General features: G+C 40.2%; 1 protein-coding gene across 1 annotated transcript in view; it reads left to right on the top strand.

Annotated features, from left to right (window-relative positions):
* Positions 1–26,390, top strand: part of mdn1 (midasin AAA ATPase 1) — a 92,581-nt gene that overhangs the window by 13,296 nt on the left and 52,895 nt on the right. Inside the window, 28 exon segments of the mRNA XM_036581362.1 lie at positions 969–1,050; positions 2,085–2,180; positions 4,583–4,695; positions 5,626–5,774; positions 6,360–6,420; positions 7,478–7,689; positions 8,538–8,641; positions 9,128–9,272; positions 9,850–9,946; positions 10,164–10,277; positions 11,201–11,348; positions 11,483–11,590; positions 12,623–12,774; positions 15,041–15,219; positions 16,672–16,880; positions 17,575–17,721; positions 19,473–19,614; positions 19,698–19,832; positions 21,552–21,690; positions 21,966–22,077; positions 22,079–22,105; positions 22,265–22,395; positions 22,493–22,631; positions 22,844–22,973; positions 23,292–23,555; positions 24,823–25,020; positions 25,646–25,854; positions 26,139–26,261. Of these exon segments, the coding sequence (XP_036437255.1) occupies positions 969–1,050; positions 2,085–2,180; positions 4,583–4,695; positions 5,626–5,774; positions 6,360–6,420; positions 7,478–7,689; positions 8,538–8,641; positions 9,128–9,272; positions 9,850–9,946; positions 10,164–10,277; positions 11,201–11,348; positions 11,483–11,590; positions 12,623–12,774; positions 15,041–15,219; positions 16,672–16,880; positions 17,575–17,721; positions 19,473–19,614; positions 19,698–19,832; positions 21,552–21,690; positions 21,966–22,077; positions 22,079–22,105; positions 22,265–22,395; positions 22,493–22,631; positions 22,844–22,973; positions 23,292–23,555; positions 24,823–25,020; positions 25,646–25,854; positions 26,139–26,261 (3,865 nt within the window).

Genomic DNA, 26,390 nt, shown 5'->3' with positions numbered 1-26,390 from the left:
GATTACATAACAAGATTGAAATATCATTGATTAAATGTTGGAAAAAAGCTTGCAGGTCTTTTGTTTTATGTGTTCATTTTGCTAATTTTTCCTTGAACACTTGCATTTTACTATGATAAGATAGGATTTTTTTTTTTCTGCCCTAAGCTCCAACACACAGCGTTTCTGGGTAAAGAGGTTATCCCACAAAAGAGAAATCAATCTGCGTACGCCAGCTTTGTGGTGGTGTGATGTTTCGGTTGTAGCCGTTCTGTGACCAAGGAAATCAATGCAGTACTTCAATTCTGACAGGCAGTTTTTTGACTGATGTTATCAACTAATCAAAAAGATCCAATTGGTGGAGTTATTGTAACAATACACCATTCTAATCATATGACTACTACTAGCAGTAAAGTAATAGTCCTTTAAGTGGCTGGACATGAATTTAAGAGTAGCTCATTGTAACAACTTTAATGATGGGTGGAGGAAAGACGCCGGGGGGAGGTGTGAAGACGGAGAGCTTTCTTTTATTATTATTTATACACAACGCAAAAACACTCAGCTTTTCAGGTCACAAAGTAAGACAAGACGCTCGCTGGGACTTTTCAGTCCTTTCGTTTCGTTTCTTTTCTTTCTTTCTAGCTCAGCTCAGCTCAGCTCAGCTCAGCTCAGCTCAGCTCAGCTCTCACAACTTCACAGGTCTCCTTCTCCCTCTGGCCTCTGCCACCTACTGCGGGAAGAGATGACTATAAGTAGGCTGGCAGAAACAAGGCACAGGTGAACATCATCAGCTACTTAGCCCGTTCAGCCCGACTGGCTTCTCCGTCCTGCATTTGACGCTCGGCCACGCCCCCTTCTCCACACTCATTCTAATGAATCACTGAAATGATACATTGCATTAAAAGCAAGCGCAGCATTAACAAACAACATGCTACAGCAGTGGTTACAGTGCATTAACCATGTGTTATGTGTTGTGTGTGTTTTCGCAGGGACTTGCTGAAGTGGTGCGAGAGAATATGTATGAACTTTGACAACTCCTGCTCCGCCACAGCCCAGAACGTCTTCCTAGAGGTGAGTGACTTGCTGTTGCCATGGTGAGACAGTCACATGACTTCTGTACAGGCCTGACACTGAATTATCTCGACTGTTCTCTGGGATCTGCAGAGACTGAGGATGTGTGGTGTGGATAAAAGTGTTTTAGTATATTGTGTAGAACAGCTGGCAGTTCATTTTGTGGAACACGAACCTAGAAATGTGCAGTGTAGTCATTAGTACGCCTTACAGAAAGAATACTTATTAATGAAAAACTGTTACTGTACCCTCTTCACTGGAGCCTACATTGAGAAGACTAGTGTTTTGGGTTATAATGTTTTCACTAAAGATGATTAAGAGTGGGTGATATTGAGAATTCAGTCACAAACGTTTAAACAGGTCATCCTCTACAGTGTACAAACTTCAGTACGGTATTTCGCTGCACATTTTAGTGCACGGTTTCTATTCCTGGGTTAAGTTTAAGATATTGGATACTGGAAAAAATAAAATACGCACTATAAAAAGTGCCATACCTTTAGCACATGCCACATTTTATATTCAGCAAATCAACAATATTGTGTATTAAAATGTGCGTTTCACACAGAAAATAAACTGAACATGTAATTTGAAGGGGTGCCAAAACTTTTGAATGTGATTGTATGACATCACAGTACTGTTTAGTTCTTCTGATTTATACAGATCAATTTAAATGGATTAAACAGACAAATAAAAATTAAGTACTACTTCTAAAAAAAGGCTATAAAAACTATGGTTTTTAATTTAGCATTTAATAAGGTAAAAATAACTTTTAGAGAGGAGAAACTATTAAAAATAGTAGAATAAGATAATTGCATAACCAGGCGGACATCCAGACAAGCTGCCTGTTGCGATGTGGTTTATGCTGTTGGTATATTTTTTAGAATGCAGTTGAATTTTGTTTAGTATTTATAGTAATTTATACAGTAATTTATCACAATAGTGATGACATGTCGGCATATTGCCCACCTCACCTCTAATGATGATGATGATGATGATCATGATGATGATGATGGTGATAATGATGTGTCCTTCAGGCTCTGGACTGTTTCACTGCCATGCTGTCTAAAGCTGAGAGCAGAATAAAGTTGGCTGAGATCATTGGCAGCAAACTCAACATCTCCAGAGAAAAGGTGAGAACAAAACTCTTTCATTGTCATTTCTACACTGTTCTCATCGTCACAGCTTTCTACGCCAATCTTCTTCAGATTTTACAGACATCGGGCCTTCCTTTGGTTCACCGCCAAAGCATAAGTAAACCATAAAAAAAAGATGAAATGGGTCAAAATTTGTGAATAAAAGCAGAAAGATAGAAAACAAAACTGTTTTATTGGACATTTCTGCAGTTGGACAGGAAAGCTAAAGACAGACAGCCTGTCTTCCTCAGGTATTGTATCAGGATATTCTGAAAGATGTAGTTTTGTCCCTCTGTTTTCACCATCCATGTAAGTAGAGTTGGGATTTATTTTGAATCTGACTTTGGTTAATGATCATCAAGTCACATTTCTTTAGAATCATTGAGGTAGTTTTAATATTTGCAGTCGAGGTGACTCCGCATTTACAAGAACTGAGTGTGGTACATTTTGATGCCTGTGCACTACAGTTTAGTGAAAACTAAAGCCAAATTCAATCAGAAACATGATTATAACTCCCAAAATGCTGAGCACACAGAAACACCCCAGTCATCAGTCATATTTCAGACAGAGTTCTGTGTAAACAGTAAATGAAAACAGCTGCAGACAAGTGAACACAAGTTAATGTCAGCATTTTCAAAAAGGAACAGTTTGCTCATTTTTTTCAGAAATTTCCACCCTGGAGAGCTTTTTAACACTTCTGTTTATAGTGAAGGAGCACCGTTTTTGTGTGTATGGGAGGCCAAAATGCAGAAAAAAGTCCTTTTTCAAAAATATCCGGATACATGTGGCCTTAATCGGTTTAATTCCTCTCTAAGGGGTGCTCCACTTACATTTACATCTACATCTACAAAAGCACCAGGAAGCGCTCTGTGTTTATTTGTTTACTTAGTTTCTTATTTTTATCTTTAATTGTAGTCATGGCCAATTCCACGTGCTAACTAGGTCTCTCCCGTCATACAATACTTCCAAGTTGGGAGGCTGAAGGCTAGCACAAGCTTCAGGACAGACTACGGATGGCTGTGGCATCACTCTTTACTTACTGAGCATGCAGAACTCTGTCTGAAATATGACCAAGGACTGGGTTATTTCTGGGTTATTTGCTCAGCAATTTGGGAGTTATAATCATGTTTTTAGGGATTGAACTTGCATTTTCCAGTAGGGTCAGCACGGTTAAGCCATTCAGGACACTCTTTTAACCATAACTGTTACTGCAATAACAAAATCATTAGGGCAGTCAGGTGGTTTCAGAAATTAAATTAAATTTATTGTCCCTTCTCTGTTTTTCAGATATTCAAATGTAGTTGAATTTAAATACATTAGTTCTCAAAAATATGTTATACATCATTTTGCTAAGAAAAGAAGTAAACATGAAACGCCAACTAAATGCCAGTTTTCCAAGTACTGGTGGATTTAGAAGACATAAAATTGACTTGGCATTTTCTATGCATTTTTCACTTTTTTATTTCCTTTGCAAATGAATATATGATTTATCCTTAGTTATTCTCAGCCTGGGGGTTTCGACTTGTGAGATGGTCGTCAAAAAAGGTACATCTGACATCTAAAGAGATGTGTAAAACCTAAAGAGAGTGACTGCTGAAAGCGTGAAGACACTGCCTGCAGTGACAGTAAAAGTATATAACTGGCGCAGGCATCTACAGTAGCTGTGCAGCACCTTAGCCACACAGCTTCACTGCCTTATTAATATTAGGTGACTATTAGCTTACTACACTACAAAGCATCCACATTCAGAGCACTAGCTACTCAGAAAAGTCTGTCGTCGGAACCAGACTGTTTGGTTACCTCGCACGAGAATGTATTTTTGCCTGTTATCATTTTTCATTTTGTAAACATATCGCCCTGTTCAGAATGACTGAGCTGCTAAAAACCTGAGGTGTTATTCAGAACCCCACACAATTCTTATGAGGCAAAAATGAATTGTTTTGTTTGTTTATGGTCAGCAGTGGCATGTTGTCAGCTGTTGGCTAGTCGTCATTTGTCATTGTTAGTAACTAATTGGCCTGCTGTTCTGAAAGCCCTAAAAAGCATGTTGTAATTTGATTATATGGGGAAAAAACTTTCAATCAACAGCACATTTGTCAGAAGTGCAGAATTGAACCTGTCAATACACTAATTATGTAAGTAATTATGTAATAAAGTAATAACTTTGGGCTTCCAAGAGTTGAGGAGGGATGCTGTGCTTATTTCTAAGAAAGAAAGTGAAAGAATTTATCTTACCCTGGTATTATAAGATGTTGGCAACCTCATGGGGTCGTCATATTGCTGTCAGAAAATTTGTTTACGGTCATTTAACATATTCACAGTAATTACAGTGCACCAATATTGTCCTTATACTGAAAGGTCAAGTATTATGTAACATGTGCCCTACTGTTGTTTTTCAGGCTCAGCATTTCTGTCAAATGTATCAGCCGGGCATCAGTGTGACGGAGCTGGAGGTGACGGTGGGACGTGCCATGCTGCTGCGCAAACAGAGCGACGCCGTACGCCTGGAAATGTAGGATTCTCTATTAGGGCATGACCTAATCTGTCCACCCCGCCCCCCCCTCTGTCTCTCTCTCTCTGGTAGTTTAGGATTATGCCAAGATTCACCTAGTACTGAGTGGCACCCTGCTGGTAAATTGAATAAACATTGAATTGATCTCTAACTGCGCTGGTTAAATAGACAACCATACTGCCCCTGAGCACATTAGACAGATGTGCCAATCAAACTCGCTGTTCCAGAGGTTGCCAAAAGTCACTTAAGGTCATCTTATTTCATAATGGTATGTCAAGAAAATGAAATATTTACCTTTAGACATTACCCTGCAAAAGCTTGGCCTATAGTGTATGTTTAAGTTTTGATATGTGTTTTTTTTTTTGTTGCACCATTGCATTTTACCAAGATGTGAATAGTCATAATTCATAGGGGTTTAATGTGAAATGATTCACTGTAGGGAAACTTAACTGTCTCTGGTTTCGTCACAGTGGTGGTGATAGGAACCAGGGGTCGCAATGTCTACAGTACAAGTCGCTGTTGTCGGATGAAAACCTTCTCCAAAATCTCCAAAACTCCAAAATGATAACTTTACAGGAGAAGGAAAAGACATGCTTTACTTTTAATGCAAGTCAATGGAACCAGGTTTTTTTCCAAGTGATTTTGGGCTGATTCTTTTGGTCCAATCATCATGATATTTACATACAGTGTTAAGTGCAACATGCATTTTCAAATTATGTCAAAAGCTGGCAAAAACAGCAAAAATGGAGATACGAGGTTTTGTTCCGACAGCAGTGATATGTGTATTACTTCATAGTTAAATATCTTCACTATTGTTCTGAAATGTTGAATATAGTCCCTACTTACAGACGGGTAGTACACAATGAATAGTAAACAGATAAATACTCCAGACATATTTGTGTGATGTATGTTCTGTTATGTGATTCGTAGAGAGAAACAGACTTTTGCTGCTACGCGTCCCTCCTCAGTGCTGCTGGAGCAGTTGTCTGTCTGCGTCACGAAGGGAGAGCCTGTCCTGTTGGTCGGAGAGACGGGCACAGGAAAGACATCGACCGTGCAGTATCTGGCAGGACTAACAGGTGGGCTGACCGCATGGACCACCCAGACCCAGGGCATACACTAGAATTCCGAAGTTTGGAATCTGTATTTTCTAGTGATGTGACAATTCATTCCTTTTGCATTGTTTGATTCCTGCTGCAACAACCGTAACCGTAACAAAATCATATGGAATCGCTTGCATCAGTCAAAAAATCAACTTTAAATGCTACAAATCTAATGAATCGTGATTTATTAACAAAACAAGCTTGTTTGAACGAAAATAATTTTATGCAAAAGTTTGAAAACCAGTTATGGTGTGGTCAAATTACATGTTGATTTCTAAATAAGAGTAAGTTGATGATCTTAAATATGACATTTTTCTGCAAATTTTAGTGCACAATATTTATTTGCTGATTTTACCATATTGGGGAAAAAATGAAACACAAAATATAAAATGTGCCATACTTTTGGACGGGTCACATTTCCCCCGCTAATATGTTAAACTCAGCAAGTAAACAGTATTTAAACGTACGCTGTGTAAGTTATTATTGTGTATAAAATGAAAATTCTTGTTCATTAAGATGTAACAGGCAAAAATATAATGTCATATCGTCTCTTATGTTTAGGACACAAGTTGCGTGTGGTCAACATGAACCAGCAGAGCGACACTGCAGACCTGCTGGGAGGGTGAGTAAGAGACCACCTGCTGGATCTCTATTCTTAATCACAACAAATCATTTTGGCAAAAAAATAGTCTTATTTTATTTATTAACATTGTAGCCATGTAGCGTCTAAGACAGAGGTTCCGAACCACGGCCCACAACGTTTTAGCGACCACATCATTTAAAGTGCAAAAAAATGTAATACAGTAATCAATGTAGTTTCTCAGTTTTGCTTGGTTTTATAATATAATGCAACACAGTAAAGAACATTTTACATACACCTAAGCTGGTGTTGATGACATTAAGGGAAATGAAAGTTGCGAAAGGACGTCTGGCTCAGTTCAGTAGGTTTAGATTCATATTTGTGTAGCTACCAATAGATGGCATAATTTGTTTGGCTTCAGCGCTTCATTTGAAAAGACCTCTGAGCGAACAGCACAGCAGAAGGCGCTTGTTTTCTGTTCTCAGACATGTGAAACCTAAAAGCCTTTACACACCCAACACGTTTTATTTGTGGAGTTTTCCAGACAGTAAATTATTTTGATCAAACATATTACTGGTAGTGTCTTGCACACAGAATGAAATATTTTGAATGATGAAAACGTGCCATTATTTTAATTTCGCTCTGTTTGATAATTGCGAATAGGTAGATATGGTGGCTGTTTCACTTGTAGGTGGTCCAGCCTTGGGACCTTTCCTTTTTGAAAAACACTGTTTGTAACTAGTTATCCATAAATGAATTCCATACAAACAGAAAGAGATAAGTCTCACTTTGGCTTGCACTGAAGATGTAAACATGGCTAGCATTTGCCAGATTAATGGATGAGATCGACCTAAATGCGATGTTCACATTTAAAAGTGAATGTGTTGTTGTGGGGTTAAACTGGTTTTAATTTAAATTTTTTACATAATTGATTTTGACAGGTTATACTGATGTGGGTTGGTTGGTTTTAGCTGTGTATATTGACGTGAATTGGTCTTGTTTTGATGGATTAGTTCAGACTGGATAGATAACATCATTTTACATGAATTGAACTGGTCATTATTAAAGATTGGCTGTACTGATTTTATTTGATTTGCAGATATAAACCTGTGGATCATAAGCTGATCCTGTTGCCTCTGCGTGAGGCGTTTGAGGATTTGTTCTCTCAGACGTACTCTCGGAAGCAGAACATCACCTTCCTGGGCCACGTACAGACCTGCTTTCGGGGAAAGCGCTGGCAGGACCTGCTCAAACTCATGGACCACGTGTGCAAGTCTGCTCTCACCAAAGAGCTGCAAGACAAGCCCAACGGTAAGAGCAGCATCTGGCATTCTTTCACTTCAGCAGGGTTCGTCATTACCCTTAATGTAGTCGATCACTTTGAATTATTTCAAACTGTGGACCCACGTTAAAATAAAAATACATATGTAAATATAAATAAAATCATAATGTACAGAGCACTTTTTTACATTTTTATGCTTTTTGACTTCTTTTAAAGTGAAGCTGCAAGATTTAAGTTTAATTTTTAAATAAAAAAGGTTATCCAAAAAATGCCATCCCATGTTTCTTGTCATCTGAAACGCAAAGAGCTTTAGTCTGTAGGCGGAGCCTACTTTTAGCCACACCCCTGCATTTTAGAGCAGGATGTGAGACTGCATCCCTGTCCCTCATGGCCACATGGTGAGCAAGTAGATCCCATTGTTTTGAATTAAATGAGTCTGAACATCAATGTTGAACATGAAGAATTGTCACTAACGAAACACAAACGTTCTGCAGTTAAATAAAAAACAATAAGTTATTGTGCTTTAATAAAAAAAATAATAATTTTAAAGTGTATAACTGTTCAAAGCTGTGTCATGTATTGACTAGTGTTTTTGAGTTTTGCTCAAAATGAACTAAAATTGTCACTACCGACACAATCACTACTGAAACATTTGGTCAAGTTTTGATAGTGTTATGATTGTTTTGGTAGTGACAAAATTGAATTTTCAACAGTTTATTTTACTAAAATAAACATTATTTACATCCATAATTAAGTCCAGGTCAGTTAAAAGTACAAAATGTTTTCTCAGCTCTTTGTAGATAGCAATACGTCATACTATTGTTTGTCACGCGTTATTGAACTTATCTGTGTGTGTGTGTGTGTGTGTGTGTATCAGCTGCATTGCTGCAGGAGCAGTGGGAGGCACTGGCTCTGAAACTCAGTCAGACTCAGGAGCAGATACGAGCACGGGAATCCGCACTGGTCTTCGCCTTCGTTGAGGTAAATGCACATCCAGCTTTAATCGGGCCTCAAATTTTGGTCCAAATCTGAAAACTGCCTGAAAACTTTGTTTTTAGTCCAAATCACGACTCACCCTGAAACATACCATCAAGTTTTGAGTCTAAAACTGAGTCCAGGAGAATTCTGCTTGAAACTCACCCGAGCCAGGTCCTAACATATTGAGTAATACCTGCTATTTCTAATGATTGTCCTGGTTAAATTGCCTTGTAGCAACAATAAAAACTACCATGAGATCACAGGTAAAAAAAATAAAAATAAATGCAGGTAAAATCTGTTAATAGTGGGAGGCGGGCTTTGAGAACCTGAATATGAAATTTGGACCCAACCCAAGACCGACACATTTGGGAAATGACGACTGAAATGACGACTGTTCAGACAAATCTGATTTGACTTTATCTCATGATAATTTAATGAGAGTCATGTAACATTAGCTGTGTGTTAATGTGGATCTGTGTGTGTTTGTAGGGCACTCTAGCACAGGCGGTGAAGAAGGGTGAGTGGATTCTGCTGGATGAAATCAACCTTGCTGCCCCCGAGACTCTGGAATGTTTGAGTGGTCTGCTGGAGGGCAGCGCTGGCTCTCTGGTGCTGCTGGACAGAGGAGACACAGGTGATCAAAACAAGTGGTGGTGATGGGAACAAGGGGTGGCAATGTCTCTACACAAATATAGCTGTTTTATTTACAACCCAAACGTATCAGTGAACCTACACCTGTCTTCATTTATATGTAATGTTGATCATAGTAAAATATTGTTAAATCTGGAAAAAAAAGTTTTCGTTGGGGACTATTTTTAGGCCAAATCCTTCCCAAATTTATCTTAAAACAATGTCTCAGAAATCAGGCAGCATTGTCATAAAAATTTATGTAATAGCTTTCCATGATGGAGCTTTTAGAGGTGGATGTTTGGTTCCTGTCACCACCACTGTGAAGAATTCTGACTCTTAAGTTTCTCTAGAATGGAGCTTAAACATTTAATTATGCAGACATTTTTAACAATGTGTGGCACTTTATTTACTCACCAAGATGTGAGGTCAGTCTGTGATGATTTAAGGCGTGCAGTTTACGCAATGCTAATTAGTAAGTATTACTCATTAGCTACATTAGCCACTTAGCTTCAGTGCCAAGTGATCTCTGTAAGAGTAAAAAAAAATAAAATAGAAAATCATGTTAAAACTTCTGTTTGCAGAGCCTCTGGTCAGACACTCAGACTTCCGCCTGTTTGCCTGCATGAATCCAGCCACTGACGTGGGTAAGAGGAATCTGCCTCTGGGAATCCGCAACAGGTGAGGGACAGAGGAAAACGGAGTACACATGAGAGTACACCTTTATCGACCATTTTCATAAACCATACAGTGGTTGGTGTAATGTGGTGGGTAATGCTGACAGGTTCAGATCCCTGCCCGGGCAGGCACACCACACTACACTAATCAGACTCCTTATGCTACATTTGCTTCTGTCCTAGCTGTAAGTGTATTGTAATTACTTCTTGTTTACTTACAGGTTTACTGAGTTGTATGTAGAAGAGCTGGAGAGTGAGGCAGATTTACGGATCCTCGTCTCAGATTACCTCAAAGGCCTTAACTTAAACAGGAGCACCATCCATGGAATCATCAGGTCTGATATTCATTCAACACTTCAGCACTGTACAAGAAGTCAGTGTATAAATATCGTCTTTTCATATATAGTTGTTTTTTTCTTTTTTTAAATTTTTTGACGCAACTTTTTTTTTTGCATTTTAGCCACACAATTTGTACATTTATAATTGTTGAAGGTTGTAACAAGACATACAGATGTATTTAAAAGTTTGAACAGTCGAATGACATATTTTGTTGATTTGCTGAGTGAAACTTCCTTTACAGCAGTTGTCACCAACTCTGCTCCAGAAGATATAAGTTCCAATCCTAATCGAGCCCACCTGAACCATCTAATTATTGCCTTCAGAAGTCCTTTATTAGCTGGAGGAGGTGTGTTAGTTGTGGGTTGGAGGTGAAACGTTGCAAGAAAGTTGATCTCCAGAAGGAGGCTTGGTATATGTGGTAAATCTGAAAAAATATGTTTTCCTAGGCTACTATTTTGCCTTACAACACCCTGCATGTATCCCTCTACCACAAACATTTTTCAAAAATACGTTTTAGGCAGAAGACTAATCGATGGAATGATGGAATTCCACTTATCATCACAAGCACATGTTGACAAAGAAGGTCCAAGTCAATGTTTAAATCGTAAATGCAAAATCAACATTTTACTGATGAAGAAATGATGACAATAGTAGATAATTCACTCTCATCCTCTGAAGACACGTCCTTCACCAAGTTTTGACAGGTTGCTCCTTGAATACTCTTATAAACGAGCTTGCAAACGTCAGATTCATCTGCTCGGGAAAGGGCTTTGAAGCACAACTGATATTACAAAACGTTTTTCTACATGTTGTGTGTAGTTATACTTTTCTACCAGAGGGGTCTCCACATCTGTAAAGCTTACGTGGTGCAGTTTCATGCATTGGTGATGAATTGCCTTATCTGTCGTTGTTTCTGCAGTTTTTATTTGGCAGTTCGTAAGGAAGCTAACTCGCGCTTGGTGGACGGCACCGGCCACAAGCCTCACTACAGCTTACGTACACTGTGCCGCGCTCTCAAGTACGTGGCGGCCAACCCCTGCTACAATGTCCAGCGCTCTCTCTATGAGGTGAGATATGGTTCCAGGACATTGAAGCCGACTTAATGTTTTGTTATTTTATCAAGGTACTTGTTTTGTTACATATTTGTTACAGTTAATTACTGTTGCTACTGTTTTCAGCAGATTTATGTTTTCATGTTTAGGGTTTCTGCCTGAGCTTCCTGACCCAGCTGGACCGCAGTTCTCATCCCCTCGTGGAGAAACTGGTGTACCAGTACATCCTGGGAGGAAATATCAAGTGTCTGAAGCAGGTAACAGTGGCTGGAGCTCAGCAGTTTATGTGTCAACTGCAGAAAATGCATCATATTCACACAATGGCGTTAGCCAAGTGTACGTTAAACGTGCAACAGTGCTGATTTTTTTCCCCTTTGTGGGCCAAAAAAAAGCTATGACCAAAGGTGTGATTATAATTACAAAAAACATACCACTTATGAATATTTTGTAACACTTGGGCTCTTAACTGGCAAAGATTAAACAGTTTAAATATTATTTGAATTTATATGCATAGTCGAATGTGCATAAAATAGAATTTATGAGTCAAAACTATGAATGACAGTGTATTACTGGATTGAAATGGCAAATACTAGAGTAAATGTAAGAGGAGTTTCTTGATTATTAAATGTAACTTACTTCAAAAGCTGTTAGGGGTAAGCAGTACGACTATGTTTTATCGCTATCGTCTTAAATTATGTCCCAATATTCATATGTGAACACTCACCGACTACATGTTTGATTCCAAAGAGGGCGTCATGCAAGATAATATCGGAATCATATTGTTATTGGCGGATAATTGATTTAAAAAAATACATCAGTATTGAACAAATGTTTAAATTTCACCAAGATATGATGATATACATTTATTGTAGTCTGGAAGAGCTGAGTGTTGAGGTGACGCTGGGCTACTGTGCTAAAATAAAATTAAAATATTTTATTAATTTTACTGCATTTGCAACCCTATTTAATAAAAAAATTATATTTCTCAGTAATGCAAATCCAGATGTAGTCCCGATTTTTGCATCGTATAAAAGTTTATGTATTGGCACCGACATTGGTGGACTTAATGTTTTTTAATATTGGCCCACAATTATCATATTGGTGCATTCTTAATCATTTTTCCAATTCAGTTAAATCTAGTGCAGCGCAGAGTGTAAAGCATGAAAATAGGGCCAGTTTCCTGGATATGAGCTGAGGCTAGTCCTGGACCAAATTGCTTGGTCTCTCTCTCTCCCTCTCTTTCTTTCTCTATATGTCTTTTTTCTGTCTCTCTCGCTTCATCTCTGCAGCCCATTCCAGAGCCCCGGTCCCGTGGCTTTGTGCAGATGGAGGGTTATTGGTTGAGTCAGGGTGATATGGACCCCGCTCTGGACCCCAGCTACATCCTCACCCCCTCCGTCCGGCTCAACCTCAGAGACCTGTCCCGTGTGGTGGCCGCTGGGTAGGAACTCCTGCTCTCATACGTTGCCCCCCGATGCTTTACAGACCAATCACATCATCAGTAAACACACACCCCACCCCACCCTTCCCATCCGCTGTCTCTTGGTTCTCTCTGGCACAGATCCAAGTCAGTGTTGGAAGAGCACAAGAGTTGTAAACAGATGTTTAAGATGAGATTTTTTTTTGTTTATCTTCTAGAGATATTCATTCAGTTACATGTGTAAGGTGTTCAGGAGGATTGTATGTATAGTCACATGTGTAACTATGTATGTGTGCATGCACGTTTTGTTTTTTGCCCCCTAATTATGCCCCCAATTGATCTTTGCCCTTACTAATGAGGTTAACTCAGGCATGGTATTCAGGTCATCGACCTTTCCACACCATATCACATAATAATCAATATTTTTCCGCACCAAATTTACCCCCACCACTCATTTAGCACCTCTTTTTCACTTTTAAATATGTAAATCGATAGAAGCTCCCAGCATTCCATAAATCCCTATACATTACCATGCATCACTCAATACATATCCATGTATCTCCTTTCCCATATCATTGACCGATTTATTGAACACACTGGTTTTACTGTTCCCCATATTTTCAAGGTCATATATATATAGTATATAGTTCAGTGTCACTGTACTGTGGAGTGAACAGTAGAATCACACAGCAAGTCCTGTGTTTGGAGACAGACGCCCAAAAGAGGGTGCCTCGTATTGGATTTCTCATAAGCGCAACAACACTATATGGACAAAAGTATTGGGCCACACCTCTTAAACATTGAATTCAGGTGTTTCAATCAGTCTCGTTGCCACAGGTGTATAACATCAAGCACCTAGCCATGCAGTCTGCCTTTACAAACATTGGTAAAAGAATGGGTCGTTCTAAAGAGCTCACTGAATGCAAACATGGTTCTGTAATAGGATGCCACCATTGCAAGAAGTCAGTTTGTGAAATCTCTTCCGTCCTAGAAATTCCACAGTCAACTGTGAGGGGTGTTATTGAAAAGTGGAAGCATTTAGGTTCCACAGCAACTCAGCCACGAAGGGTCAAACCACGTAAAGTTACAGAGGGGGCTGCCGAGTGCTGAGGCACGTAGTGCATAAAAATCACCAATGCTCTGCTGACTCAGTGCCTGCAGAGTTCCAAACCTCCTCTGGCATTAACATCAGCACAAAAACTGTGCACCAAGAACTGCATGGCATGGGGTTCCATGGCCGAGCCGCCGCATGCAAGCCTTACATCACCAAGCACAATGCCAAGTGTCAGATGGAGTGGTGTAAAGCGCCACCACTGGACTCTGGAGCAGTGGAAACATATTCTGTGGAGTGATGAATCACACTTCTCTATCTGGCAGTCTGATGGACGAGTCTGGGTTTGGCGAATGCCTGGAGAACGTTGCTTGCCTGACTACGATGTGCCAACTGTAAAGTTTGGTGGAGGAGGGATGATGATATGGGGTTGTTTTTCAGGGGTTGGCCGAGGCCCCTTAGTTCCAGTGAAGGGAAATCTTAATGCTTCAGCACCAAGACATTTTGGACAATTCTATGCTTCCAACTTTGTAGGAACAGTTTGGGGATGACCCGTTTCTGTTCCAGCATGATTGAGCCCCAGTGCACAAAGCAGGGTCCATAAAGGCCTGGCTGGGTGAGTTCGGTGTGGAGGAAATTGACTGGACTGCACAGAGCCCTGACCTCAACCCCATCAAATAGCTTTAGGATGAGAACAGAGATTGCGAGCCAGGCCCTCTTGCCCAACATCAGTGTCTGACCTCACATATGCTTTTCTGGATAAATGAGCAAAAACTCCCACAGTCACACTCCAAAATCTTGTAGAAAGCTTCCCAGAAGAGTAGAAGCTGTTATAGCTGCAAAGGGGGGTCCAACTCCATATTAATGCCTATGGATTTAGAATGGGATGTCATAAATGCTGCTGTAGGTGTAATGTGTGTCCCAATACTTTTGTCCATATAGTGTATCTAAGTTTTTGCCCCATCATTGGGAGGTCATAAGTTTAAATTCTGGTGATGAATAAACCAGTGGTTTACGATTTGGTGTCTAGTTTATAACGTCTCATTCTACACTAAGTATAAAATAAAATGCAGCTCTAGTAGACTTGAGCCAGTAACTTTGCCCATTACTACCATTGGTCATGTGCACTTCTACAAAGCATTTTTCATCAAATAAGAGCCAAAAGCAGGCTAGTTGTGTCATGGAGGATCCGGTATTAACATTGTGTTGCTTTTTTTATTTTTTTTTTTTGGTCAGTATTCACCCTGTGCTGATCCAGGGCGAGACGTCAGTGGGGAAGACCAGCCTGGTCAGATGGCTCGCGGCCGCCACGGGGAATCAATGCGTGAGGATCAACAACCACGAGCACACGGATATCCAGGAATACATCGGCTGCTACTCCTCCGACGAGCACGGCAAACTCGTCTTCAAAGAAGGTAGAGAGGCGCTAAAGATGGACGGTAGTGCTGAGGCACTGCTTTAGTCAGGGTCACAGTTTCAGCGAGGCAGTTTGTCATTGTTATTAAGCTGTTTTTGTTCTTGAAAATGGACAAAAGTACGGACATTGTTTAGGCTTTAGAACGATTACCATAATTTTTTTTCAGCTGTGTAACATAATGATGTACATTTGTTAGATAACAGTCAATTATACCATGTCAGAAGCCTTGTATTTGAGATTACCATGGTTGGAGGAAAGTGTGATGATTTAGACGTGTGAGCACAATGCTAATTGACTATACACCTCCATTATTTGTTAGCTACATTAGCCTCATAGCTCTAGTGTAAAAGTAAGGAAGCGTAGTGTCTTGGGTTAAGGGGAAGATTGTGTTAATTAGATTTTTTTATACGCTTTGTGGATTATACACATCTATATGTATATCTAAAGCAGGGATACGCAAACTCTTAGGGGTTCATGGTGGCGTTGGGTGGGGTAAACTGTGAGGGGAAATGTCACTTTCAAGTTAAGTAATAATAATAATAATAATAATAATAATAATTAAAACACACAAAAAGATGACCTCAAAAATACAAAATATGACAAATATATGTTTATTGTTAATATGAATTCAGTAATTATTGACTATCATGTCATGTGATAGACATAATGTTGTGACAGTTTAAGTAGATTACAGTTTACACTTAATAGTTGACTTGCTGAATCATTCTTCTTGGCTAAAACATCTTGATCGTTTTAAGTGGGTGAAATGTTTGGAGCAGATTTTTAATCAAAGTATGAAGCCAGCTTTCTTGAAAAGACATGCAGTCTTAAAAATAAAGACGCCTGAAAAGGTTCTCCGCGTGATGCCATAGATGAACCCTTTTTGATTTCCTGATGAAACTTTGAATTCATTGCAAAAACATCAGAAAACCATTTTTGTTAATGATGTCTGTGAGTGCGAGAAACCTGTTTGAAGTTTATAAAGCCTTCATATAATGTAAAGATTCCTTAAATTGTAAAAGAACCTTTATATGATGTGTCTCTTTGAGAAACATGGTTCTTTAGATGGTCACCAACCCTGGTCCTGGAGACCTACCTTTCTCTAGAGTTTAGGTTCAACCACCATCTGACACACCTGCTCCAGAAGTCCTTCATTGGCTGGATCAGATGGATCAGTGTTAGGTAAGGGGGCTGTAGCCTGTAAGAAGCAAGTTGGAACTAAACTCTATAGGAAAGTAGATACCCAGGAAGAGGGTTGGTGACCACTGTTCTGTGGCTTTGCTCAAAGAACCCTTTGTGATACTGCAACAAAACCATTTCATTTATAATATGGTTTAATTTAGCCTACTTAATATCTGGGGGGTACTTCAGGCAAATAATTTAGACAGAACACATCCAGCTGACACTCATAGTTGGGAGCTGCTGATCTAAAGTGTTGTCCACTCTTCAGGTGTTCTGATCGATGCCATGCGGAAAGGCTACTGGATCATTTTGGATGAGCTGAACCTCGCCCCCACGGATGTCTTGGAAGCCCTGAACAGATTGCTGGACGATAACAGGGAACTCTTCATCGCTGAGACACAGGAAGTGGTCAAAGCTCATCCCAGATTCATGCTCTTCGCTACCCAGAATCCTCCAGGGCTCTATGGTGGCAGAAAGGTACCAAACTTAACAGGATACAGTGAAAATGTAAAAGTGGTTCCTCACATAGCTCTTCAAATCTTAGTTGTGAAACACTGACGGAGAAAAGAATACATAATTATTACAGACTCTTCATTCATAAATTCTAAATAAAGACTTGCTTGTATGTATGTTTCATTACATTATGGTATTCAGAACTATTTACAAGGATTACGTTATGATCTCTTTAAACCCAAGATATTACCTGAGATAGTAATAAGCTGAATATATACAAAATCATCATTTATAGGATACCTTCTATTGGGAGTTGGCTGTGCCAAACCCTCACCCCTTTTTATACACTTATGAAAGTAATACTTACATTTTTTCCATTGTTTTAAGATCTTTTTGATTTCTTTTAAGGTGAAGTTGAAAGATTTAGATTCATCATTACTTTAATTTTGAAATAAAAAAATAAAAAACACCATTCGAAAAATGCTGTCCCGCATTTTCATGTCTCTACAGAAACAGAGCTTTAGTCAATTGCTGGAGCCTTATTTTAGCCACACCCCTGCATTTTTCTTAACAAAATGGGGAAAAAAAAATTATTCTAGTGTCTTTAGAGGTTTGTGAGTCGTTCATCCTGTCACCAGTTCTCTGCATTTCCTATTAATTTAATGCATTATTGGAATATGTTGACTAATGTGACTAAATGAGTTCTGTGTTATTGCAGGTGTTGTCCAGGGCGTTCAGGAATCGTTTTGTGGAGCTGCACTTTGACGAACTACCCAGTGAGGAGCTGGAGACCATCCTGCACCAGCGCTGCAGCCTGCCCCCCTCCTACTGCACCAAACTGGTCAAAGTTATGCAGGATCTACAGGTGAGGGCCTGCACCACATACAGACTTCACTGTTCTATCCAGACTAGTCCACCTCAATAAGACATTAATAATACACTGATGAGTTTAACCACAATATTAGAGTAAAAATAACAACTGGAGTAGATTCTCACTGACTGACATATCGTTTGGCTGATATTAAGACTCAGATTTATTGATACTGATAGTGATATTGAAGAAGGGGGAGGGAGTGAGATTTGATATTTCAAGTGTGTGATAATCAAATCAAATTTGCTGTACCAAGCAATACTTTTGCAAAACATAAGAAGGTAGTTCAAATTAACATTGAATATGAGCTTTATCACTCGGACATGCATTTATTTTAACCTCTCCACCATGCATGTTCTTTAAAAATACTTTTAGGCCAAATATAAATTTTAAAACTATCATTAAACAATGTCTCATGCATCAGACAGCATATTCACAACTGTTTCATGTAATTTCTATAGGGCGTCTTCAGACATCTGCTTTCTGTCTCCACCACTGTGAACAATTCTAACTCTCCAAGTTTTTCTACAGTGGACCATTTCACATTAAACCACTCTAAATGACTTTCTTTGCTCCGTAACGTTAAATATATGAACATTTTGAAAAATAAGTGAAATTTTCCTTTAATACCCTTGACTTGTCTCAAAATAAATGTTGTCTGCTTTCTTTAATTTACATGCATTTGCCTCAGCCCAGTAAATGAAAACCCAGTTTACATTCTGTCTGTTGCGACCTAAACACATGATTGTGAAAGCACATGATTGTGTAACAGCTGTGGAAAATAATTGCGCTCAGCGTAATTAATTGCAATTAGGTGGTTATGTAATGATTGATGGTCATATTAACAACTGACCATCATTTTAGCCCGTAAAGCACTGTTTAACTAAAATCTGATTAATGTTTTACTACATCAGATGATTTCAGCCAGTATTATTAGGCCTTGTTCTGTATCCGACTTGAGCGGGACAGATTTTCTGCAGTCTGAACGGCAAAAAGCACATGAATTCTGGCTTTTCCCAACAGGATTCAAACCAAATTTGTAGGTGGTTTAGAATCTGATTCAAATCACATTTCTAGATATGTGACTCAGTTTGACTGTTCAGATCAGATTTCATGACATCAGAAGGTGTGACTAGAAAATCAGTTGTGTATGTTCATGTTTTACAGCTTTTTCACGGAGAGTAGAAGCTTTTAACACTCTTAAAAAACATGGTTCTTCAAGGGTTCTGTAGTAAAGACAGTGGTTCTATATAGACCCATGAACATTCAGAGAACCATTTGCATGCTTAAATGGCTCTTTGCATGGGGAAATAGTTCTTCAGATTGATTGAGAATGTGTTGTGTTTGGTTCTATATAGAACCTTTTTTGAAAATGGTTCTAATATAGCACCCAAAAGGGTTCTGCTATTGTTAGAATCTTAACATCGTGTCAATAGCAGCCTCTTTTTGCCTTATCGTCTAGTGTATGTAGCGTATGACAAAACAACAAGAAACTCGGAGGTTAAGTATGTGATGCTCTCCATTTTCCAAATCTGTTAGGATTGTTAAAGCCTTGTTTATTCTGAGCTTTAGTCGTCAACATTTGTAGCTCCTTAAAATTTGTATCATAATAAGTGGCAACATTATCATGCAGATTGGGCCCGAATTTACACATGAACTGTTCTGGATCTTTATTTAATTTAAACTGTTTGCTGATATGCAGTAACTAATGCACATGTGCTCCTTTGTTTGTGTGTGTGTTTCAGTCCTTGCGGAGGGGATCCAGCGTGTTTGCTGGGAAGCATGGTTTCATCACTCTCAGAGACCTGTTCCGCTGGGCTGAACGTTACAGACTAGAGGAGCAGACGGACACCTCACGTGATTGGCTGCAGCATCTAGCTAACGATGGTAATGTCTAACCATAACATTCTTCATTTCTTTATATATTGAGTAGACCTCACATGTTACATCTGATCCTTTGTTTCAATCAGGGTACATGCTGTTGGCGGGCCGTGTGCGGAAGCCAGAGGAGGCCTCGACTATCCAGAACATCCTGGAGAAGCACTTCAAGAGGACAGTAAACCCTGATGTGCTGTTCTCGGAGGCTCAGGTCACCACCCAGTTCAGTGAGTTTAACCCAGGACACACTGGCACAACACCCAACTGCTGTAGAATCACAGTGTACCCGGTCGATCCCATCTAATTTAGGATTGAAAACTGGTTTCCTTAAAAGCTCCCATTTAAAAGTTGTTCCATTGACTGTCAGTCAGAAGAATTGTTGGCGCTGGAGCCCAAGCCAGTATTTGGCTCATTTTGAAGTGCAGGGTATCCTCATTGATGTTTTGTTGTGTTTCTGAGTGATTATGTAATAGTAATGGATCTAAGTGTCTTTAAATTGGTGGGTAAATCAAGTTATGTACAGGAGGTAATGAGTGTGAGGTGATTAGATCATTTTGTGGACTCAGTAGATGTCTTCTAAGCAGAGACCATCATTAATGAAAACTATTACTACAAAAAAAAACTAACAGTGAAAAAAAATACTCTTGGGGTCTAAGGGTGTTTTTTTTTGCGTATATTTTTAAATGCTCCTAATAGGCATAACCACATATTACACATCAAAATGACCCCCACGTTATATATCATAATGTTCTGAACAATCTCAGCTCTCTCTGTAATGAGGCCTTTTTGACCTGGACAACTGTGTAAAGAGAAAATTCAGCCTTAAAGCTGAAAAATTGAAGTTTTTAGAAATTCTTAATATCTCTTGTGAAAACAGCTTTCCTCATGTGGATTACCTGTTTTGGTTCTTAAAATGAGTTTACCAAAGTCTCAGGTTCACAAAAGTAGTGGAATGTATGAATAACATAGTAGATAGATTTTATCTTTATTTAAACTTCAGCAGCTGCAAACTTTTTACACACCATTTCGAAGCGGAGTGGTTCAAAGAACACCATTCATATACTCTGGTGACCCAGAGAGGATTTCTTTTATTTGAGACCTTAACCACACAAGAAGGGGGCTCCCGAGTGGCGCAACCGTCTAAGCGTTGGCCCTATCATCAGGAAATCGCGAGTTCGATCCCTGGTGATGCTACAGCCATCCATAGCCGGGAGTCCGAGAGAGCACAATTGGCCTTGCTCTCTCTGGGTGGGTAGGATGGCCCCTCCTTCTCCCCCCATCACTCAACGCAACGCTAGTCAGCGCAGGCGTCTGTTAGCTGACGTAACAGAACTGGTGGTTGGCGCTTTCCTCCGAGTGCGTTCGGCTGTCCAGTGACGTTGCGTGAGCATCAGCTCGAAAAGAAGCGGTGGCTGGCTTCACAGGTCTCGGAGGAAGCCTGTGTTAGCCTTCACCCTCCTAGCGTTGATAGCATCGTGTGATTGGGGCAGTCCTAACTAGCGGGTGGAATTGGAGACGGCTAAATTGGGGAGAAAATCGGGTAGACACGAGAGGCAGAGATGTCTTTGACTAAAGCAATGGAGAAATCTTTGTGGAGGTTCTGTAGTAACCTGGGGCAGTTCAGTCTATTGGGTTAATTTAGCACTGCAAAACTCATCAGAGGGGAACAGCAGAGTCCAGTTTGGAATTACAGCCGGGTTTCTGACAAAATATTCACAGTAAAACCGAAAGCAAAACTAAAACTAAACAAAAACTAAACTGAAACTCTTCTTTTTTCAAAATTAAAACTAGACCAAAACTATGAATGTTCATTTAAAGCTAACTGAATTTCAAAACCATAAAAAAAAGAACATTTCAAAACTATTATAACCCCAGCAGTGACTTTTTTATATAAATTCTGATCTGACCTTTTTGGCTGATGGTCTGTACGTGTGTGTGATTGGCAGGTCCGTTTGTGGCCAGCATAGCAGGTGTTCCTGAGGAGTTCGGTCACGTGGTTTGGACTCAGGGAATGAGGAGGCTCGCCGTGTTGGTGGGCCGTGCTCTCCGATTCGGAGAGTCTGTTCTGCTGGTGGGGGATACTGGGTAAGATTTTATCTCCCAAAATGCACATTCTATTGGTAATATTTTAAAAAGAAAAACAGTTAGCTATGTTTACTGTCAAACCATTTTTTCAGTAGCAGTAATATATGACAAATTACGAAAAATGTAAAATACTGTATAAAACATGATCACATTTTTGGAGCCATTCACACAGAAAACCTGTTTCGTTCTGAAGCGTTTGCAGATTTTCTCTTAACTGTACAAAAGTTCAAATGAAGAGCCAAGTGTTAAAAGCGCTTTTCACTTTTGTTATTTAGGTGTGGAAAGACCACCATCTGCCAGCTGTTTGCTGCTTTGGCAGGGCAGAAGTTCTTCTCTGTGAATTGTCATCTGCACATGGAGACGTCCGACTTCCTGGGCGGCCTCAGGCCCTGTCCGTCACGCTGGAACGGGACACGTAAGAGCCCCCGGGGATGTTGTGTACATTCTAGTTTAGTAAATGTAGCAAAATAAAGAAGAAATCTAGAAGTGGAATGCTTTATATCCTCCTGAGTAGAGTGTCAGGATGAGCTTAAGCGTTTTTTTAATGGCCCTCTTCATTATGTTTTTCATTCAGGGCGATGCTGAAGATGGCCGTCTGTTTGAGTGGCGTGATGGACCTCTAGTGCTGGCTATGAGACAGGAGGGAGTGTTTCTGATGGATGAAATTTCGCTGGCAGACGACTCTGTACTGGAGAGACTTAACAGGTGAAACAGAGCTCACACAAAAACAAAGACTACATCCACAAGTAAACAAATCAGATCCCCTCTCAATTACACCCTCTCTCTGTCTGGCTCTCTGCAGTGTGCTGGAGACAGAGAAGTCTCTGGTCCTGGCGGAGAAAGGCAGCGGTGATGACGACGATGTTGAGCTCATCATCGCGGGGAAGAAGTTTCGACTGGTTGCCACCATGAATCCTGGTGGAGACTTCGGCAAGAAGGAGGTCAGTTCTGAGAGAAGTTAAAGACATTCAGAGCATTCAGAAATTTAGGTCCCTGAAATATTTGAAAAAGTAGGAAAAAATATATACAAAAAATACAATTACAGTATGGCGTTGGTTCATTGGAATAAATTAATAGGTTAAACTAAATTGATGAGAACAAAGGAAAATAAACCAAACTAAAGTGTGTGTGTGTGTGTGTGTGGTGTGTCCAGCTTTCCCCCGCACTGAGGAACAGGTTTACTGAGATCTGGTGTCCCCAGACTAACAGCCGCAGTGACATGATGAAGATCGTCCAGCACAACCTGCGATCAGGGCTTTCCCTGGACCAGCATGACCACCAAGGTGTGTGTTCACTGCCCACTGGGAATGGCACTGCTGACCACCAGCCATGAAGACTCTTGCACAGTCCATTATTAAAGACTCCTGCACAGTCCAATATTTTTCCACTCAAATATTCATGTCTGTCTTCTATAAAATGGTTATTTTAATTTGTCACACAATTCTCATGTAGATACATGACTCATAAACGCTATACAAGTGAAAAAAGTGACGAATAAAGTATTTAAACAACATGTTATCTTTGTGTAGGTATAAACTGGGATTATCTGGTTCCTGTTTTCATTAAGCATGCCAGAAACTCATCCACACTCTCAATTGCAGGCAAGGACATTGCCGAGCTCATGCTGGACTTCATCGACTGGCTGACCAATCAGGATTTTGGTAGGCGGTGTATCCTGAGTGTCAGGGACATCCTGTCTTGGGTAGACTTCCTGAACGTGGTATGTGAGAGGGACGAGCCGCGAGACGAGAATGGCTTCATGGCACTGGCCGAAGTTGAGGAGCCGGAATGGGACAAGAGGCTGGACACCGTCACTGCATTCGTCCATGCCGCCTGCCTGGTCTACGTGGACGGCATTGGATCAGGTGAACGCTGCAGCTGACAATTTAAAAAAGTTCACACAACTACACACATAATGCTGTTATACACACAGCAACTATACCATAGATAGAGCAGCTTTACATGTGAGCAGCTTTACACACACAGAGCGATTCTACACATGTAGGGCTGTGGACCGTCTCTTGCTTGTGTGCTTCGAATCGTTATCCTGCTCCTCTCTGATAGAGAGCAGAATTTATGGTTTCATCACTTATGACAAGGTGTCCAGGCCCTGCAGAAGCAAAGACGCCCCAGACTATCACACTACCACCACCGTGTTTGACTGTTGGTATGATGTTCTTATGGTGGAATGCTCTGCTTTACGCAAGATGTAATGGGACCCATGTCTTCCAAAAACCTCCACCTTTAACTCATCAGTCCACAGAATATTATCCCAAAAAGTCTAGGGGGTCATCTAGATGGTTTTTGGCAAATGCTAGACGAGCCTTTGTTTTCTTTTTGGTCAGCAGTGTTTTGTGCCTTGCGCCTCTCCCATGATTGCCATTTTTGCCCAGTGTCTTTCTTTGTGATTGTAGATTCATGTACATTGATCTTGATGGAGGCAGTGAGCCTGCAGTTCTTTAGATGTTTATCTGGGTTCTTTTGTGACCTCTTCACCACTGTTCCAAGTTTTATCCATTTGTGGATAATGAAATAATGGCTCTCACTGGGGTTCACTGGAGTCCCAGAGCCTTAGCAATGGCTTTATAACCCTTTCCAGACTGGTAGATTTCAGTGACTTTGTTTCGCATCTGTATTTGAATCTCTTTAGAACGTGGCATCATGTGCTGCTTCTCGAGACTTTCTAGTCTGCTTCACAATGCCAGACAGGTTCTGTTATAGTGATGTTTAGATTGAACAGGTCTGGTGATCATCCCTTTGTGTGGCTAGTAAAACTGAACCCGGTTTTCAACTGAATTTGGTTAACTGGTTGATTTAGTAGCAAGGGGCAATTACTTTTTCATAAAGGGCCAGGTAGGGCTAAACAACGATTTTTCCTTCAGTAGTCATCATTTAAAAACAGCTTTTTGTGTTCACTTGGGTGTCTTTGTCTAATATTAAAACTAGCTTGATAAACCGAAACATTCAAGTGTGACAAATATGCAGAAACAGAAGAAATTGGGAAGGGGGCACGGACTTTTCACAGCACTGTAGAGCAACTATACAGAGCTGTGAGCCGTTTGGGAGGCTCTGAGGACTGGTTTGAGAAGTGCTGCTCAACTTGGTACAAGCTGTTTCATTTCTTTTCCTCAGGCACGACGGTGTCGGCAGCGGAGAACGCGGTGGCGGCACGTAAGGCGTGTCTTGCCTTTCTGGAGACGAAGCTGCGCCGAATCACTCAGCTGGACAAGAAGATGCAGGAGGTGCTGAGGGTGTACGACACAAGACTCCTCAGAGATCCGCGCTGGGGCGAGGACTTCTTCGGAATTGAACCCTTCTACATCGTCTCCGGTGAGAGCCTTTGCTGTTAACCACACATCTGTACAGAGGTGCTCTTTAATGTTGTGCTCATATTTGTTTTGTACTGTATTTTATTTGTTTCAAGTGAAATTCCAAGCCGTCTTGATCAGTTTTGAGGATATTTTATACTATATATATATTTTCTAAACTGCTGTAGGCTGAGGAGGCAGATATGTCAATGTGTTGGCGTCTGTGACGTCAGTGAAACAGTGATTTCAAATTAGGCTGTTTTTGCAGCTTAGTTTCCATATTTAGACTGTAAGGACTGGAGTGTGACTTATGTTTTGAAACTTGAGTGATATTTATATACTACATCTCATAAATAAAATTTTAGTTTTTCATGATATGGGCCTTTTAATAACAACTTGTACAGTTTATGTTTGAATGTTACATTGATTTAAATAAAAACTGGATACCAAAAGCATTTTTAAGATGCTTTGTTTAATGTTTGAATATTTTGGGAACAACAGGAAGATAAGATGAATTATATGTTGTATTTTTCTGTTTACATTTATTTTTGTCACTTTGTTTTATAACATATAGATTGTAATGTATTGTTTTAAATACATTTCCGTAAGACACGCACAGCAACTGATGCTACCGTTTTGCGCTCCAGGTCCTGAGAGTGAGAGCCGTAGTTTGTCAGATTACGCTCTGGGTGCGGGTACAACAGCGATGAATGCCATGAGGGTTTTGCGGGCGTTGAAGCTACAGAGACCAATACTGCTGGAGGGATCACCCGGAGTGGGCAAAACCAGCCTGGTGGCCGCCCTCGCCAAAGCATCCGGAAACCACCTCGTCCGAATCAACCTCTCTGAGCAGACCGTAAGACACGTTTATCTTGGTTTTAAGCATACAAATTTGGATAAGAAGTGTAGCAAGAAGATGGAGGAGGCGCTGGGAGATGTTTTTAAAGCTTGATTCTATATACTGACCCACAGTTTTAAACGAGACACAACTAGCATATTGTTTCTTTGTGTTAAAATATTGTACTGTGTGTTATGATATCTGAGTATCATGATATGATATTTTTGCCATATCGCCCACCTCGACTTGTCATTGCAGAGATGTGTTTTGAGCAGTTTTTATTTATCTTTCTTTCTGTTCAGGATGTTACAGACCTGTTTGGAACAGACCTTCCAGTGGAGGGTGGTAAGGGGGGAGAGTTTGCGTGGAGGGACGGTCCTCTGTTGGCTGCTCTGAAGGCTGGGCATTGGATTGTACTAGATGAGGTAATCTTAAGAGGATGCTGTCCTGTGCAGCCTGCTTGATAGGACAGTACATGTTATGTTATTGCCTGGATTTCAAAGCTGTTCAAAATCTTGTTGACCAACAATGGCAGTGTGGTGACTACAGTAAAA

Source organism: Colossoma macropomum, unplaced genomic scaffold (genome assembly GCF_904425465.1).
Source record: "Colossoma macropomum unplaced genomic scaffold, Colossoma_macropomum, whole genome shotgun sequence".
In the NCBI taxonomy this organism is placed as follows: domain Eukaryota; kingdom Metazoa; phylum Chordata; class Actinopteri; order Characiformes; family Serrasalmidae; genus Colossoma; species Colossoma macropomum.
Note: the sequence above shows the minus strand (reverse complement) of the source record. Positions and strands in the feature narration are given on the sequence as shown.